Here is a 20,356-nt window from a genome sequence, read left to right as displayed (position 1 = left end):
TATTGTTTAAATATTTATAAATTAACTTAACTTGAATTTGATTAAATTAACTCGTTATTTATTAAGCTTATATCAATTAAAATAAGTTGAGTTAAAAATTAAGTTAATGAAAATTAAATTTAAAAAAGTTAAGTTAAAAAGTTAAAATTAACTTAACTTTAACTTTTTAACTCTTTTATGCCCAGGCTTGCGGCTATTCCGTATTTCTTTAAATTATAATAGTAAAATAATATGTAATCAATCACCAATGGCAATCATTTAGAAAAACAAAAAATGCTAATTTCTACTAACAATTTCTCCTATTATAGATAATCTGTAAGCTGTTATTTATTAACCAATAGAAACCATTTATATACCAACAAAATTTTTGATTTCCATCGCAAATCTCAAAATCCTTGTGGGAGCACCTCTCCGGGTTGGACAGTTTGTGTCCAATTGTAAATCTAAGCCATCTAGGAACCCACTCAAACACACACAAAACATTTCATCAAAATCGGTGCAGCCGTGGACAGAAGAAATATAATATATTATATATTATAAGATACCTAAACAATAATATCTTACTGACTTACTATATTATGAATATATAATAGCTAGTATGATGACGTATACTACATGTTAGTTGACAGTGGCGTGGTGAACGGTAATTTCAAAGGCAATTGCTTCTGAGATTTTTTTTTAATAGAGTCATCTAGTAAATGTAATATGATATAGGTACTCTAGGTACCTAATCAATATAGTGATCTGAAATATAATTAGTTATATTATATTAATACATTATTATGCATTAATACTTGGGATATTTGTAACTTGCCTCTGGAAAATGTTCAATTCGCTACGCCTCGATTTGTTAACATGAACACTCAAAACTTGTTCCACTATACATTCGACATTTCAATTTGTACAACTATATTTGATTAAAAATTATTACCTTTATGTAGGTAAATTACAAAGTATTACACTTTTAGGTACCTCTTCGTTATTATTGTAAACATGGGTACTGCCAGATTTTATTTTCAAAGTGTACCTACCTAATATGAACTGTTATTGTTTGATAATGTCAAAAAAATACTGTTTAGTAGACGTCTAATAGCACCCCTATAATCTAAATTCAAAACTGCCAAATTAATGTGTAATGGCGTTTAAGAGTATTTTTGAAATCGCAGTTTGGAGTTAGGATATAATGATTCAGTGCGTGCCTAAAATCCATTTTTAAGTACAAAATATAGTCTGGTTTCAAAATTAATGAAAAGAAATACATAGGTATATTGAATTATATTTAATGACTTCAGTTGATAGTTTGGTACGATATGCTTACTTTAATTTTTAAGTATCACACTATAATAAGCCTGCGCACGGGGTAGTCGTGGTAGGCACTTAAGTACTCTGTGAACTTTATCAGTCCAAAAATATTCAAATAATAATTATCATGGTTGTATATTATTTTATTTTTGTTTATAAATTACTTTTTTTACTACGGTTTTACGGTAAATGTATTTAAATGAAGTTACCCCATCCAAATTAGTTTTTATAACTTAGGAGTGAATATGAATATATACGTAATATGTGTGTGTGTTAATGTGTTATGTATGACTACCAAGGCCTCTGTACCCAGTGGCGGATTTAGGGGAGCGCGAAAGAGACAAATGCCCCAAAGTGTCAAAAAATTATATCTTTTGCTCATGATTTTTTAAATTTTAAATTTTTAAACCTTTTTCTGTATTATTATGTAATTAAAATACATACCTACAAATTTTGTATTTTAAAAAATATTGTGAACATCTAATTACAAATTATACGATACCTATAGGTAATAGGTATTTTTTATATATTTTTATATATACTGTATATTAGTATATTTAGTATATTCTATATATATTATATTATTATACAATAAGATATAATTAGGTATTTTCGTTCGATATTCATAATAATCTGGTGATCGGACCAGTGGTCCAGTGGTGTAATTACGGGGGTGTGGAGTTTGGGTGTCGTATCCCCCTATGACTTTTTTTTAAACTGGCAAACTATGTTTATGTACCTACTTATTTAATTTTATAAATATTATTATTTATAGGTACTATTATACCTACTGATATAGTATATTTGAGAAACAACAAATAAAAACCCAAATTCCCTGTGGTAACTAAGATGATATTACTTGGTAATAAACACTAATCACTATTGAAATATTGCACAAATATATTGAAATAATGCAGTTAAGCTCGATTTTTGGGATTTTTTTTCGGGAACCTATAAGTATATTTCAACGAGTTAAGTACAATGGTGGAATCAGAATTTGTCGGTCGGATTTAGTTCTATGGTTATAAGTTATAACCTTTGAAGTTTGCAATTTTGAGAATTTATAACGTCTATACGCAGATTATTTCATGATAGATTAAAAAGTAGAAAAAAGTATATTTTAAAACCTTATTAAATAGTAGGTATGTAATTATTTATTTTAATGCATGCATGTGTCTACTTACTACAGATCACAATAGTTGGACTAAGAGGTTTATATGATATAAAGTTTTTTTGTATGGTGGCGGGGGGAGGGGAATTGTTTTAAACCTTCTCCCCACAAAAATGACGAATTTATGTCACTGGATCGGACTTGGTAGGCGTAGTAAGCACTTAATGACTACTGTCGATTTGTCATACTTTATTAGCATATACTATAATATTATTATGTGCTGTTCTTAACTCGTTAAAATACATAAAATCTTAGAAAAAAAAAATCAAAATTCGTTAAAGACGCCAGTGCGTGGCGGTAAACCTTAACATTGTGTGCATGCGTAAAAACAGAAAACGGCCAACTTCGGAACGATATAACTTACACAATAATGATTCCTGCACATTTTTTTTTGCACTATCGTTCTTACCTATCGTAAATGCTCGTTAAAATATGTTTCAAAAACAAAAAAAAACCAGAAAAACACGTGGAAACTAAAGTGAATATGTTCCATTATTGAACTATACAAGTAATGTCTTATAATTTTATATAGGTATTTAAAACTTTTATTTTTAACACTGGGCCCTGACTGTACCTTGACAGAAATGTCTGCGCACGCTTATGCACTATATCATTAAGTAGTAAGACAGTAAGTAGGTACTAAGCACTAACCATAGATATTATATACAGCATATACTTACTGTAAACTAAATTAACAAATAACTAGTGAGTAGTGGACTGAGCTGTTGTATCCTGTATAATAAATAAATTTAAAAATTATCTATTAATATACGACAAAGTGGCGCCCAGTTTGTGGCTCGTTACTCTACGACTTTTGTAGTTTTGTGTGTGTGATAGTGTAATAGAGCATATACTAATAAAGATAGTATAAATACACTAATGCCGAGTTGCACAAAACATATAAATGAATCAATAGTGAGCTAATGGTCCCTTAAACAAGATTGTGGGCCCGTTTTATAATCATAGTTTAAACCTCGGTTACGCTTAACCCACTGATTTTACCGGCAGGATTCGGTGGTTTAACCTTAGTTTAGCTATTGTAATACGGGCCCTTAGTGGTCCATTAAATTTAATTAAGCATAAATATCCTAAAAATTCTAAGAGTCCTGTAGCTCTTTGAGAAAAAAATTTTGTATAGAAGAAAATATTTTATGTTTAGTTTTGATTATTAACAGCTTCTTTGTATGTGACGTAACGAGAATTAAGTATATCAAATGCATCTCTTAATTTTAAATGTATCACACTGTTCCAATGAATTAGCAACTGAACAGGATAAAAGTTAGGTAGCTAATTTCACTTACATTTTTTTTCTGAAATGAAAAACTTGTTTTTTTAAATGTATTTTCTAAATGTGTATGCTCATATTCTTGGAGTATTAAAGATTGTTCAATATATATAATTCAAATCTACAATTTCACCATTTAAATTAATACATTTTTTTTCACCTAAAGCGTTTTGTACTAACTTGAATCTTGGTCATATGCAAAAGATCTAAAATAATATTTACTTTACAATTATTAACATTAAAATAAGTTAATAGTTGTTCAGGCTTTGGAAATAATTTATAGCACAAGCTCTTTTTCATACTAATATTTTACAGCATAACCATCAAAGGTTAGCCGTTAAACTCACAATATTAAACCCGGTATCATTTAATACATTAATGCAACGTCTACTTAAAAGTTCACTCAAAACCATCGGCTCGATTTCTACTACCACTTGTAGCCTGCAGGGAAAACGTCAGCGACTCAAACGCGTACCGTTGGATGACGAATACTTCCCGTTGCGCGACTGCGCAAAACACAGCTGTGTGGTGAAATGGTACGACGGTCAACATCGTTCGCATTGGCGCAACTTTGGCTAAAATATTGGGGGGGGGGCACCTGACATTACATGAAAAGTAGCCCCACACCCCATATTCACTTAAAAATATAAAAAAATCATACAGTCAAATAAATTCTTTTTTAGAATTTTTTGAAATATCAATGTTTTTGATACATGTTATTAAAAACTTTGTTGTTTGTTGCAGCAACCAGTAAAATCCGATTGCTATATACAAATAAAGAATGGAGATGACTTGTTGCTGCACTAAAAGTATTTAATTTATTACGAGTGTACACGGTGCACTATATGTATATATATTATATTATAAATAATTAGATATCTCCAAGTTTTATTTCCTGGTTTTGAGATCATACAAATTTGATTTTGTCAATTGTCACTGGCTATATATGTACTATTTATACGGACAGAAAAAATGTATTAGTTGGAGATGTTTTGTTGTTGCTCCCAGGTCTTCATTTGTGTAGAACCTACCTACACTATATGAAAACCCATTCACTTTTATTATCCTAGTATAAACTATACAACTGTACAAGTATTTCGTATAATTGTACATTAATTTAATTTAATTACATTTAATTAATATCTAATATAATATTGTCAAATAAAAATTCAAACTATTTTTGAAGTATATATAATATGTAAATGTTGTATTTAAAGAAAACTAATATTGTAAAAAATGCTTAATTTATATTACATTTTTATTTATTTATTTAATTTCAGCTTAAGAAATACAAATAAATCATGCAAATTCAGAGGATTGAGATTATAATATATTTATATCATGGTATTCTTTTAAGCAAATTGTATCACTGTATATGGTAATAGAGGAACTGTTCACAAATTATTGGTATATTCAGTGACAAAATAGTTATTAATTCCTAATTAATATTACTTATTTATATATTTTTATTTTTGTTTTAATACCTTTAGAAATTTCTAATTACATAAAATGGTCACGGGCCGGTTGGATTACTTCCACGTGCCGGATTCTAAGGGGTCCAGCGGAGGAAAAATTTGGGAAACGCTGCTGTAGAGTACAGAAAAGAGTCGTGAAAAATAGGTAAGTATTACGGATCATTTTTATTATTCATAATGGTTGTGTGTTTTTATGTATGACGTCGGTGAATTTAAATTAACTTAGATTCATTTAAATTAAAAATCATTAAATTAATTAATAATTACTTATGTGTATACTGAAATAAAATCGGTAAGTACACAAGCAACTAGTTTGTTAATTATAATTTATAATTAATGATCAAAGTAAAAGTTAGTCCATCAAACGATTAAAATAAAACTACAAAGTTTTAAAATTAATTATTTACTATAAAGTGTTGAAAAGTTCATTAACATTAGACAAACGTCGAAATTACGTATTACAATTTTATTCTAAAAACAATTAATTATAACGACACTTCAAATGTGTTAAGAAGAGTAAAAAAGTATGCATGAACATTTAAGCTACTAAATATAGTTGGTCGATGGTTTGTCGTCTTGGTGACGTATTATAAACAAAGTCATTATACCGGCAAAAACGCATGAAAATACGGTGAAAACAATATTTTCTCAAGATCAATAAATTATGAGAAGTTCATGTAAAAGACAAATCAAATACGCTTAGAAGTGTTTGTGTCACTGCCGGAGTCGAATGTACGCGTCCAAAGCATCATTCTTAAAATATGTAAGTACCTACCCAAATAAATAAATATTAAATTAACTAAATAATTTAAATTAATCATATACTAAAATAATTATAATATAATACAATATTTTCACCATATCACGTGTCATACGTCATATCATTTTTGTAATTTTGCTTAGTTCTGCAGGTGTCTATGATAAATATAAATATATATATATATATATTGTTTATTCTATAGTGTGCATTAGTTACTAGGCTACTTTTTAAAAATGATTTACAAATTGTATATTATAAATTATTATGAAATATTTTTTTAAAATAAATACAATTTGCGTATACATATATAATAATATATAATATACAGAGTATAGACATTAGACATACATAATATATATATAAAATAATAGTGAATATTATAGTTTATATTGATTATTCTCATTTTTTCCATAAACAAAAACATTTTTATGTTAGGTATAATTTTAATTTGGTTATTAATAATGTGTAGTAAATGGCATGAATAAAAATTATTTTATAAAACGGAACAATTATTATAATATTGTGTCAATGGACCTCAAATTTAATTACTTACTAAAGCCAACATTTTAAAGTAGAATTTCTTAATATTAATCTCTTAACTTATATTTTATTTTTGTTATTGTTACTTTTGAATCGTCTTATCCTTATTTTAATTATTTTTTCAAATGTGTTACGATCGAGTTTGTAATTAAAATTATAGCATGATAAGTTTGTAACAAAAAATTTAAATTCATGTTTCGAGTGTTCTTGGGCTTGTTTGGTTACGTAGGAATTCATGTGTATAATATATTATGTTATAGCTAACAATATGTAAATTACACATTTTAGGTAAATTTAAAATTGTTTGGCATGTCTAAAGACGTACTTAATAAATACTGTACAGATAGTCAAAAGTCCAAAACATTGTCAAACAACCGCGCAGATAGTCAAGATGATAAAAAAAAACTGTCAAAAAAAGCCTGGTTGCAAAAAGACTCTAATTTCAATAAAACTGAAACAGATAATAATTGCAATACAGAAGTAATATCCCGTTCTATTAATAGGCTTTTAAAAAATGAAAAAAAATCAAGACCCACAGCAAATCCGACCAAAGTATGTTTAAAACCGGAAGTCTTACACGAATCTAAAGAACAGTTTGCACAAAGAATAAAACAGGCGTGGATCGATCGGGAACAGTCTAAATCGTGTATTAATATTTATTTGGCTAGAAATGTTATCGAAGATCCTTTGATGGAATCTATAGATCATGCACAGGAGTCTTCAATACAAGAAGAGGAAAGAGACCCTAGTCGAACCGCGTTGGAAGTACAACTTCAGAACCATGCGGGTGAAGGTGAAAATTCACCAGAAGACTCTAGCGAGGAGGAAAAACCTCTTTCGGCTGCCGCCAGAAGAGTTAGGTTTTACAAGTCTGCGAAACAACAACAGAATGAAAGACAAACTTTTACCAGAGCAATGTCGGCGCCTTCGTCGAGACAACAAAGCGTGAACCCTACACAAGGACTTTTTTCGGCAAATTCACGGAGAAAATCTCAAGATGTTCATAGATTCCCGACCAGGAAGCTGAAATCTTGTAGGAGTAAAGCTTTCCATAAAAGCATTGATGTGGATAGTCGTCTGCCGAATGGTCAAAAGTTTGGCAAAAAGAATCAAAATGTAGAAGTGGTAACGATGATGTCACTTTTAAGTCCAGTTGGAAGTGATGTAGAGGAATCACCAATACCCGATGACGTCTCCACAAAAACCGGTAAATAAATTATTGTTTTAATTAATTAACTGATAATTTCAATAAGTAATAAAAATACCATTCGATTATCATCGAGTTAGGTTAAATTGGTAGAAATGTAAAAAAGTGCGATATTTTCGCTGATTTCTCTCTTCGAATTACAAACTGTTATAATTATACTTACTATAATTTTCAAACTGAATAAGTATTAAGTAGCCTAATTTATTCTTTTACGTAAATTAAGAAAAATATATAGGATGTTTAAAAATGTAATCAATTAATAATCAAAAAAATCTATAAATAAAAAAGAAATTAACATGAAATTAATTAATCATACATTCATAAATAATATAGTGATATCCAGTATCCTATTAAATATATTACCTATATAAATGACAAATAATAATTTAATAACAATTCATATTTTTTCTATGATAATAAGTATAATATTTAGGTTAACAATAAAATCAAGAACATTTATTAAGAAAATCAGTTTTTGCTAGCTGGTTCGTATCATACTATTATAGCCTATAGGCATACATTAATTTAATAAAAATAGGTACACCTGGGAACTTATATACCGACCAAGTATGTAAGTATACATAAACATTCCTGCCAATAAATTAAATAAGAGATTATAATCTTTTTGTAAGGTCACTAAGATTTTATTTTTTTATCTGAAATAGCCATCTTAGTTCAATTTAATGAAATTGAATGTCGTTACTTTTGAAAACTGTTCAATTGTTTGGCTTAGAAAATAATTCTTTCCAATTTCTTAGTATAGTTTAGGTACTGTCCAAAATATTCCAGGTGGACTATTTTTAATTTATTGATACGAATTCAAATGAAATTGTATTTAAGGGGACATTACAGTGACATTGGTTGTCTCCGTATTACAAGTGCGTAACACACCAAATTTTACGCTCAGCAGATCACGTTTATCTCCGTTATTTTAAAAATTAGAGTGAATTGATCTCTTATAAAATGTAAAGGTAAGATTATTATCTAGGCAATGACATAGGTTTTTTTATTATATTTTAATTTTAAACAAGTTATGAGTATTTTAAAATTTAAAATTTAGTGTACATCTTAAGATACTCATAACTAGAAAACTAAAAATGAATGATTAAAAAGTCATTGTTGAGATAATAGTCATGCCTTTAAATTTTATAAGATGTGAATTCACTCTAGTTTTTAAACTAACAGAGATAAATATGATCTGCCGAGCGTAAAATTTGCTATGTACGCACTTGTAAGACGGAGACGGGAGACAACGAATGTCACTGTAACGTGCCCTTAAGTATAATTGATTGAACTTTGTATCTACTTGTTGTTAATGACGTTATCAACTGCAAAATAAAAATAAAGTTTTTGTGCTCATGTTTACACGTTATGCTAAAACTTTTTAAGCTACTTAGGTAATAGTTATAAAAGAATTATTTTTTCATGCATTTAATAAAATTAGTCGAAACTGCGTTAGTAATAAACTACATTGTAAATAGATACAATTTAACAGAAATTCGTAAATCGGAAACAATCATTAATCGTTTTATAATAATGATATTTTATTGTTTTATAGTTACATTTCCTCAATTTAATAACAGTATGCGTTATCATCAAAAATCATTTGATAGTGCAATGACATCGATTGGAAAACCAAAACTTCTCAACAACCGTGTTGGAAAATCGTTGATTAAATCAAGAACAGTAGAGATAACAAGGTATAAAAAAATATTTCTATTCATATAGATTTGACTTAGTGTAAATACTTATTACGTATTTCATATTTGTATAATGCATTCTATAAAATGTAATATAGGTGCTTAAAATGAGAGTTTATTCGTAAAAATATGATTATTATTTCCGGGAAACATTTAAATTATCAATTTAAATTTAAAAAACAAAATTTGTATCAACTGTAGATTGATACAAAAATATCTGAACCTCTTCCTAACTGTAACGTTCGATATTGTTTTGCTAATATTGATTTGATATAATATTATATAATAATTAAAATGTAATTATTTAATAATCTAATATAAATCGAGATTTTTTTGAAACTTAATCGTTTTGCCTAGTCTGTAGATAACTAAATATACAACAAAGAGCTGTGGGTTATATTTTATAAGGCATTCAACTTGTCTAACATTTTAATAATACATATTTGAGTTGTATTATATTCAATAGACAATACTGCATTTAACGTAATATTATTTATTTACATAAACAATCGTTTTTTTTTTGTTTGGTAATAGCTGTTCCGTCTAATGTATATAATGTTGAGTCTAAGGGTATAAAAAATAATTGGATAATGTTATAATGCAAATTGTATTTGTAGAAAATAATTTTCATGATATATGTGTATAAATCATAAGATAATATGTGTGCTTAATGTCATAACGTGCATGTTTACCTTTTAATGATATTATAGGTACTACACGTTTTAGAATTGTATAGATGATACGCAGCTATTATATCGAGTATAACACATGGACTATGAAGATATCTTTATTTTGTAATAGTTAAAATCGCATATATTTCTTTAACGACATGACCTACATTATGAAACCTTACATATTGTATGGTCGGCATGCTATACATCCATCATTTCAATTTATTGAAAATTATCCGAGTTTCCGCAATAATTTTACTGCGTGTAAACACGACAAACTATATACTTAGTATATATGTACATACTATCGATGTATCTTTAGGTACCTAATAACATATAAACTGAAAAAAAATATGCCGAATGTGATGGTAAAATTACATACAACCATATAATATATATATCACGCGAATATTTTGCCTTGTCGAAATCAACCCGTCGAAATGTTGGTAGTGTTTCGGTTGTACTCCTCGTTTTGTATTGTTGTATAATATTATATATAGGTATTTTATCATCGCTATACCAAAGTGACAGACGAAAGATGAAAATCGATCATGTCGTGTACGTCTCTTTTGCGTCTGCAATATTGATCTTTTGAAGTAGTAATATTAAAATACGAGGTTACCGTTTCATTTCAGGGATGACGATGAAGACGACGGGCCGGTTGTAAAAGAAGTAGTAATTTCCAAACGCGGTGGCGACGACGGTGACGATGACGAAACACTGCGGGACAAAGAAATCGCACAGATCGACGTCCGCTGCGACGTACTCGACGGCCAGCCGATGCTCAAGTCCGACAAAGAGAAAGAATGTTGGGCTCTTTTCAAGAAAATGACGGCCAAAGGAGTGTCCGTCACTTTTGATACCGTATTGAGGTTCGGTTTGTGCCGAATATTATTCGAAAGTATATTATAATATATATATAGTATAATGTAGTATAAATCACTCGTGGCTGTGCTGTCTAATACGATTTAAACTCCACAGCTATGAGTACACGCATCTATAGGGTGAGGGAGGGTGTTTGGGTGTGCTTAACATTTAGCACTCTCAAACTTTCGGTATCGTGTTTTTAATCAATCCGTAAAAATATATAGCAGAGATTATTTGTGAAAATAATGTTAAACCCGCTGGTCGTAACTTAGAATAATTAAAAACGTTATTACCTAATGATTATATTCATTCCAATTTATACAAATTGTTTGAAGCAGTTACTATCAGTCATCACTATAATATAATATTATGTCTGTAGTATCCATCTGCTACTTATGAAAAATTCTTTTCGGCCACGCAAAGAGTAAAACATAGGATTAAAACAATAGTATAGGTATGCATCAAAATTGGTTTTCAAATCTGTAATCTATATAATTATATTATTATTTTATGCATATAAAGTCACCTTGCCAATACAATTTATGAACAAAGCATTCTTAATAATTTTGCTTAAACAATAGAAAAATTAATGTATGTTAACATACGGCTTATTAGTAATATCGGTTGTTTAAAGGAAGCGGAAATCTTTATATTTTGCCCAATGAATTACTCTAATAATGTTACCTTAGTTGTGCCTATAGTCTATAGATCCAGGCAGCATGTACCACAAGAAGTGCACATAATATCACACATATCACACATGGAATTATAAATCAACAGGCCACTTCAGCCCTATAATTGTTTAACGAAAAACTTAACAACTTTATGATCATTTTTCTAGAAAATTAATATAGGCACTATTTTATTATATTAATTAGTACTAAACAGTGTTAAATTGATTCTCCCGTTAGCCATTGCAAATTCATTTATGGCTTCATTCAATCTTCGCATGACAGAAAATGTTTATTCACACACACATAACAGAGTTAATATTGTAATGTTATCTACCTATTATATATAATGACCGTGTTTTTTTTTTAATTTTTTAATGTGCGCGCAGCCGCAGGTCATATTATATGGTAGATATTAGGGGGAGTGCCAATTACAGGCCTACTTGCTCATTTTACCTATATACCTACATATATATTATCATAGCATCTCAGCGATAGTGTTTAATGAACTTTGTTATCGGTGTGTGTTTCAGAGGAATGTTAACACCGACTGAATATAGACTGAGAAAAAACGAACTCCTGTTATTCGGATAGACGTATGCAATTCGCATACACTTAACGTATCACATACCTACCTATATAATATTATATTGATATCGTTACATGCCATCGCAGTCATATAGCCGACTACGAAGTTCCTACATACATATTATATAATATTAGCTTCGACATACCGACTTGCGTCGTTGTCTTATAGGCTTATTTATACTATTATACGCGGTAATAATAATATATTTATGTATTATAGCTAGGTTTAGAGCCTGCTGTACGGGGTGAAAAGAAAACGTCGAAGAACTTCGCCGTGAACATAATATTATTATTATATAGATTATGCGGATGTTGCATTCGGGTTGATACGTGTATTATACCATTGTTAAATCGTCCTATGCCGTCGTAGGCTCTATAAATATGATATATAATTTGTTTAATCGTCCGAGGAGGCACATAAGGCAAAGTAATAGACAATTTTTTTTTAAATAAACAAAAATGCAATACGACGCATAATATAAGCGACCATAAGTATATAGGTACGCAATTACGCCCGCTGATCAACATATTTATAAGCAATAAGCACCACCGCGGAGACACTTAAATTCTATTTCAATATGTCATACCTACGCATGCCTGTTATTACATATTAAACTTACATTCGCGTATTACTTTATTATAATTTATAATATATATATTATATAAAGTTGTACGCCATCCATGAACATTAAACATTATATTATATATATATAAAGGTACCTAGACTGCATTGTGATGATGATGATGATGATGATAATAATAATAATAATAATGGTAGCGTTTGCCTTACCTCTACTACCTGTACCCATAATATACCTTGTACACTACACCGGTACACCATGCAGGTTTTCGATACATAAAGCGATCGGAGTGATGGTGGGAGAGCAGTGAAAATAACGCATACGTAGTCAGACGACGGCCTGGCGGTCGGTTGCAACTCGCAGTCCGCAGAACGATACCGACAGAAGTGGCAGAACCGTACGGGCGGAAAGTCGAACGACAGATTGGCGAGTTCGAGCGCGCGCGTGTGTGTAATAGAAATTATAATAATACTAATAAAATATCAACTCGTATAATAGTCGTATTCATATTATTGTATTGTATTAATTTTTATCTCCGTCGAGTTTGTCGAGTTTATTTCACGGATACGTCTTCTAAGTGTTGTTGAATAATAATATAAGAGTATATTTTTTTTTATCGTCAATAAAACCAACAAAAAAAAAGTTCACCGATCTTCGGCGTTTTTGTGATATTCCTCTGATAATCTATACATTAGTATAATACACACATTATTCTAGTTGTCGCGGAGCGGCATAGTGCGATCCGTCGCACAATAGTTACATGATATGTAATTATAATAACAACAATAATAGTAATAATATGTGACTATGAGTGTCCGTGGTGTTTGACGGATACTCGATCTACGTGAGGATTTACGCGCTTTGAAATTATGACCGTTTCGTACTCGCGTCTCGTAGCCAACGGAAGTAGTTTTGGATGTTTTGGCAGTATACTTTGCAAGTGAGTAGAAAGTCTTATGGTATATTGTAAACGATTTTTTTCTCCTATTAAAATACATTTACACTTGGGACGCAGTTTGACAATATTATTATTGTTATTATTATTGTTAACTCGTTCCGTGACACTATGACAGTAGTTGTATATGAGTAGGTACCTACCACAATTTATCCATATACGCCTGCAGAAGGAATAATTTTTCCCACGTTAACAGATCGATCTATACGCTTTTACGCTACTTTTGATTGTATAGTATCAATTATTACATTATGATAGATATAAACGATTGTTTTTGTATTTACATAATAATAGGCTACATAAGCTTCAAACGCTACATAATATTTTTAAAATGAGTTGGGTTACTTTTTAATTTTACGAGTACTGAGTACTTATATTGTTTGTAAATACATAGTCAGATCATTTTATATGATATTTTAAAATTTAAATAAAAGCTCCGCACAATATTTCTGTGACAAATAGGGGTCTATAATAAAATTGAAGAATTATTTTTTTTTAAATACTATAAATATTAATATATATATAAGACATAGTTAAATTTAATCATAGTTTGGTACCCACAATAAATCTATTGTTATTGTCCAAAATACATTTATTGATTGCTTACCAGGTATTATTTTTCAAATAGGAATAATAATAATTATAAATACCACGAACTTTAATAATATGTACATATTATAGTACCTACCTACGTCCTAAACTATACAGTATTATTTTGTTTTGGATAGTCCAAAAGTAATTGATACGTCAATTACATTAAATAATTATTATCTTCGTCGATTATGTTTTTGGTGGTAATATATCAGATAGTTCGAATAAACCAAATAATACAAATTAATCATTATTACATACTCTGTAATAATGAATAATAATAATAGGAATTTGTGATTTTGTAAACACTATTATACAATATTAGGTATACTGTATTATTAATAAAATATTCACAGAGTAGGTATCTATGATGAAACTGGTTTGTCGGTCTAAGCCCTTCGGCGATGATTTTGCGAATCGATCAAAATGTATATAGGTTACGTGAACTTCAATTTTAGGAAGTGGCCAAATAATTAAAAAAAAATTGAATTTATTCCAGTTAAATTTTGAGGTCATATTTTAATTTTTAAATATTAAACATTATTAACTACTTCTTAATTAGGATTGAAAATTGTATACATTTTACTCGAGTAGTGTAATACGGTGTGCTGAAAATACCCGTTTATTGTCCGTAGTGTACAATATTATAGGTGTGTTATATTTTGGAAATATTGATCAAATGGCTATTAAGTTTAAAGTTTCATATTCATATAGGCATTAAAAAACATTTTTACAATTTTATTTAATAATTGATCGTTTGTTCCATTATATTAATTCGAAACAATATGGATATTATACAAAGTATTCTTATAAGTTATAGTTATAATAATATGTTACCCATCATAGACCAAAGTGTCATCTATGAATTCTAATATCTACACCCTATAGTACATATTAGTACCTATACTAATTTTATAAAATAAATTAACACCATAAAAATTCAACGTGTCTGAATAATTATAAGGCGCAAAAATACTATACCTATAGGATTCTAAATAGGCACTAATGGCATGTTTATATTATTTCCGATAGACGTTATATTTTGTAAATAATATTATATTTATTATTAAAATAATGTGTAATGATACACAACGATAAATGATAACACCTGCATGGCATAAAAAAAAACCACACCGGTCTTATAAAACATAATGTTATGATACATTTTAAAAATGTTCATTACAAAATTAAATAATGTATTAACAATATTTTGAACAGTATAATTATCATTACTTTTTAATTATACCGCGGCATGGTAATTACTTCCAAGGTTCTACCTCCCAATAACTCTTTTTATATTTTTTATTGTAATAAAAGGTCATGGAAGACGAAGGGGCATTTTTATTCTTGGTCACTAGGTTTTTTACCATCTTCGAACAAAACAAAAAAAAAAAATGTATTCTTCAGTGACTTTTTAATGCATATAATTATATATTGTTTTCATTACAAAGAATCGTTGTATTATTATTCAAGTGTAACAAATATAATATAATATATCTCCGTTAATGATCTAACGATAGATCCTTATCGTTATTACAGCACATTTTTAGTCGGGTCTTGTTCAGATGTATCAGATGTATTATTTGTTAGGTATACCTGTTAAGTATAATATTCTTGATGCACGTTTGTCCTCGTATACCCTGCCACAGTGCTACGTATTGTAATACATTTACCTAATATTATAATATCGCGACGATATATTATTTTCATCGAAATGTCGGACCAATAGCGGCTTTTCGCACCGTGCATAAATAATAAATAATACGTACCTAATTATTCTTAATTGTAATAATTATTTTCAGTGTTAAACACTATCAAGGTCAAATTAGGAAAAACGTCTATACAGTTCTTACGTGTACCTATATAGCGGTGGTTCGCTGGTATCTCATTGTTATTTTAATCGAAAACTTATCTAAGACCATATACATTTATTATATACCAACCTATTTCACTATATTATCCTGAATAAAATGTTATCATTTTCATAATAATAGTTTTAACTTGTGTAATTTTTTTGTTAACAACTGGTTAACATATCGACGCATACCAAACCTATGGAGGTACGTACGCAGATGCATTAGATACGCATATTATTGCGATCGGAAATCGACTTGGCATTCAATTTCTAGACACGTGCGCCCAAATATGTATGAACTACGCCCTTTTCGAAGCTTTTGTACGTTCTGTTGGAAAACACAATGGTGTTATTGTTGAACGTGATTTACTGTTGATTTTTTTCCTCGCGACGAAACACGTGAGTTTGTGTCTTATGACCTACTGTAGTGTTATTAGATAAATAGACAAACAAAATGTGTAATTAAAAAATAAAGCCTTCTAGTGTTACCTGTGCGTTTTAGAAATATTTGAGTCGTAAAGTAATGTACACATGTCCTATAAACTTTTTTTAGTAAATTTAAATACTACATTTTACCGTCAAACAAGACATAATATAACAATATTAATATCATGATTCATTTTTTGACACGATTTCGAAATCCATGACCGGTGATTACATTTGTTTGGGTTTCACCGATTTCTTATAGGTATACCTAACCTACCTACATTTATTATTCAAAAGAATGTAATAAAAATGAAGTACAACTGTTTTGTTGGATATAATACCTATAATATGCCTACGTGATAGAAAATTTAATTCTATAAACTTATATTGATTTGAATTTATTTTAATGTGATTATAAACTTATACTCTGAAAATTATTGTAATAATATACATTAAAAATGAAATAATATGATATAAATTCCTATTTAAGAATTAAAAAATTGTACGATGAAATGTAGATAAGCAAATTATTAACTTACAAAATTCTGTGTAGATAGGTTTCTAAAATTCTTTAAACACGCGAGAAAATAGAGAAAATAGTGGAATTGTACAATTATAGTATATACGGCAGCATTTTATAGCCTGAAGAAGGTTTCAATTTTGAGAAATCGTATACAAACACATACAAACGTGCATCCAAAAATAATATTTAATATTAGTGACTTTGGTATCAGCTGTTTTAAGCACTTAAATTATTTCACACAAAACACAATTTTTTCCATAAAAATTGTTTTATTTCAAACGTCTAACGAGTAAGTATAATATACCTACGAGTTATTATTTATTAGTACCAGCTGTATACCTTAGTACCTACATAGCGACGTGCTGCATGGTTAATCATTTAAGATTCCTTTATGGAACACAAAATAGGTAAATTAATTTGTCCGCGCATGTGCCAACTGTGAAATCAGAGCCGTTCACGAAATATGCGCGTACTTCTCGTAATATTATTTTACGATTATCGTGATAACACCATACTATTGTACCAGTACCAGGTAGGTGTCTATAATAGCATAGTATAATATTATATGTTGCAGTGCTACATCACGAATAAACGGCCAATGGAATGTATCATGATATAAGATAATATTATACATATTATGTATAATGTACCTATACATAATATAATATATGAGCGTCGTTCGTGTAATATGTATGACATACTCGATAGGTACCACCTACCTGTTGTACACCTACATCGCCTGTGCATTTTATACTATAAACAAATTTTGTAAATACTGCAGGGTTGTACATAGCATATAGTTGTATATAATATATATAATATATGTTTGATTCGAATCAAACCATCGATAATCGTTCGCACCTGAAATACAATTTCGAGCTGTTAAAAAACCTGCACACGGCGTTTATTTAACTGACTGTCTGAGCAACCGAGGCGTTAGGAATGTATTAAAGTTGTCAGAAATATCGATTAAGTGATATTAATGAATATAGGGTATCTCCTATTCATGACTTACTAGGACCATAGGCGCAAATCGACTAAATTGTTTGGGGGGACTCAAGCCCCCCTCTGCATAGGCCATATTGCTTAGTACCACAGAATATAAAAATTAGTACTAATTACTAGATTTTTAACTAGGGGGACTTGATCGACATTTGGGAGGACTAAGCCCCCCCCCCCCTTATTTACGCCAATGACTAGGATTGTGAATTTTATTAAAACCTTAAAAAAGGCATTGAAACACTAAAAGCTCAGCTTTCAATAAAAATGAAGAATTCACTTAAAATTGATCCATAATTAGATATCTAAATCTTAAACGAGTCAAAATTAAATTTTTATTACATAATTCAAACTTTCTGTTAAGAAAACTATGAATTACAATAAGCTAAAAATCAATGCACTGCTACAAATTCACAGTTGACATCCCTACATGGCTACATATTATAATCACCCATGCAAATTAAAACATAACTCAAAATATGTGTAAATAAATGTTAATTGACGTAACTCGATGACGTAAAGGAAAATAAAACATGAAATAATGACCAAAAAGACAAGACATTACCAAAATATTAAAAACATGTTAAAAAATTCTAAATAAAAGTTTCTAAATTGAATTTGTTGCTATAGATAATCCAAACTTTCTGCAGTTAGGAAAGCTTAATTTTACAATGAAGTTAAAAATAATGCACTTTGCAACAAATTCATAGTCGATTTTATTCATGAGGTGTATGGTGTTACATATTTAAATACAAACATTTCAAATTTACTTTTTGAATAACTATAATCATACCGTAAATGTAACCAAACTACCAAACAGTAAACATAATATTATACCAATAGTAAAAATAAAGAAGAAATATCGCTGGTATTGTAACTGCTTATAAAAATTTCGGCGAGTCCCAACAACTATACCGAATATTAATGATATATGTTATATATAGGTACATATCATTTTGTACTCATTGCGAAATGCGTACAATGTATACCTATAGCGTACAAATTAGATAAGTAGGAATTGAACAAATCTCGTTGTAATTTGTAACCACGTTCAAAAAGTATATTCATACAGTTTTGTCCGCATAAAAATGTAATAAACATTTTATAAAAAAGTACCTGTTAAATTTTTGTACTATAATTTACACACCTATATTTTATGTATTTTATAATTTTTTTTAAAATTTTGATGTACTTACTTTTCTACTTTTCTTACGTATATAATCTAAATTTTGTACTTTTTCATTTTTTTATGACGAAATCGGGTTAAACAACTAAAATTAGATGTTGGTTCATCCGAAGTTAATAGCCTCAAAAAACGACTGAACCGTTTTCAGTAAAAGTTATATCAAATATCAATAGATTACTTGAAACTTGGAGGGTATTTATAGGATTGTATTTAACTTGAATTCAATGATAATATCATTGTATAAAAAAAACGATTCTGAGCGGAGACGGTTTGTCAGTCTGGATATTTTTTATATTGTTATTATTTATTATAGCCTGTAAGTTGAATTAATATTAAAATATTATTTTAGATTCTGAGCGGAGCGAGGAAGCTAGTGATTTTACAATGGTGTTTATTTTATTTTTATCTCGTATACAAAATTTCTACCAGAAGGAGTGCTTTAATTTCACCATATAGTATCTTATCTTTTAGCAAATTGGATCAAGATGGTACTTTAAAGTTGTCATTTTTCAATTTTCTCATTAGTTATTTAATGACACGGGAAAAACCACCGACAAATTACGAAAAATCGATAAAAATGGGATTTTTATTTCTAACGCTTTATTTATCACCATAGAAACAAATAAAAAATTATAATATTATAATATTAATTCAACTTAAGGATATAATAAATAATAACAATATAAAAAACCCAGACCGACATACCGTCTCCTCTAAGAATCGTTTTTCTTATACAATGATATTATATCATTGAATTCAAGTTTAATACAATCCATTATACATTGACCCACTTGTAACCTACTGTACAGCAGAACGACATCCACTTAACCGCTTTTTTTTTTATTGGTTTCTATGGTGATAAACAAAGCGCTAGAAATTAAAATCCCATTTTTAGGTGGTTTTTCTCGTAGCATTTAATAACTATTGAAAAAAATCAAAAAATGACCTCCTTTAAAGTAACATCTTGGTCCAATTTGCAAAAAAATAAGGTACTATATGTTGA

At 29.1% G+C, this 20,356-nt stretch overlaps 2 protein-coding genes across 4 annotated transcripts in view; both read left to right on the top strand.

The window, feature by feature from the left end:
* The first annotated feature begins 5,684 nt into the window (after nucleotides 1-5,684).
* On the top strand, nucleotides 5,685-12,831 carry LOC132949633 (uncharacterized). Of its 2 annotated transcripts, none has more exons than XM_061020614.1 (5): nucleotides 5,685-5,996; nucleotides 6,822-7,740; nucleotides 9,299-9,440; nucleotides 10,747-10,983; nucleotides 12,183-12,831. In XM_061020614.1, exons 1-5 carry the CDS (start codon nucleotides 5,964-5,966, stop codon nucleotides 12,241-12,243), a joined length of 1,392 nt encoding a protein of 463 aa, XP_060876597.1. In that variant the 5' UTR covers nucleotides 5,685-5,963; the 3' UTR covers nucleotides 12,244-12,831. The 2 variants fall into 2 exon arrangements, with proteins under 2 accessions (XP_060876597.1, XP_060876598.1); XM_061020615.1 differs by having other exon boundaries at nucleotides 10,747-11,012.
* Nucleotides 12,832-13,185: 354 nt separating this feature from the next.
* Nucleotides 13,186-20,356, top strand: part of LOC132949632 (bestrophin-4) — a 55,204-nt gene continuing 48,033 nt past the window's right edge. The window contains exon 1 of one of the 2 annotated variants that reach the window (XM_061020613.1): nucleotides 13,186-13,758. In XM_061020613.1, coding sequence (XP_060876596.1) covers nucleotides 13,688-13,758 — 71 coding nt within the window. In that variant the 5' untranslated portion in view covers nucleotides 13,186-13,687. The remainder of the gene's footprint in view (nucleotides 13,759-20,356) is intronic. The other variant, XM_061020612.1, reaches the window with a different exon arrangement.

Source organism: Metopolophium dirhodum, chromosome 7 (assembly GCF_019925205.1).
Source record: "Metopolophium dirhodum isolate CAU chromosome 7, ASM1992520v1, whole genome shotgun sequence".
NCBI classification, from domain to species: Eukaryota; Metazoa; Arthropoda; class Insecta; order Hemiptera; family Aphididae; genus Metopolophium; species Metopolophium dirhodum.
The sequence above is the reverse complement of the archived record's forward strand: the minus strand, read 5'-3'. Positions and strand labels throughout refer to the sequence as shown.

Coding starts and splice junctions, on each gene's coding strand:
- LOC132949633 (XM_061020614.1), top strand. CDS start 5,964: ATGTACGCGTCCAAAGCATCATTCTTAAAATAT. Junction 5,997..6,821: donor AAGCATCATTCTTAAAATAT/GTAAGTACCTAC, acceptor TACACATTTTAG/GTAAATTTAAAATTGTTTGG. Junction 9,441..10,746: donor AGAACAGTAGAGATAACAAG/GTATAAAAAAAT, acceptor GTTTCATTTCAG/GGATGACGATGAAGACGACG.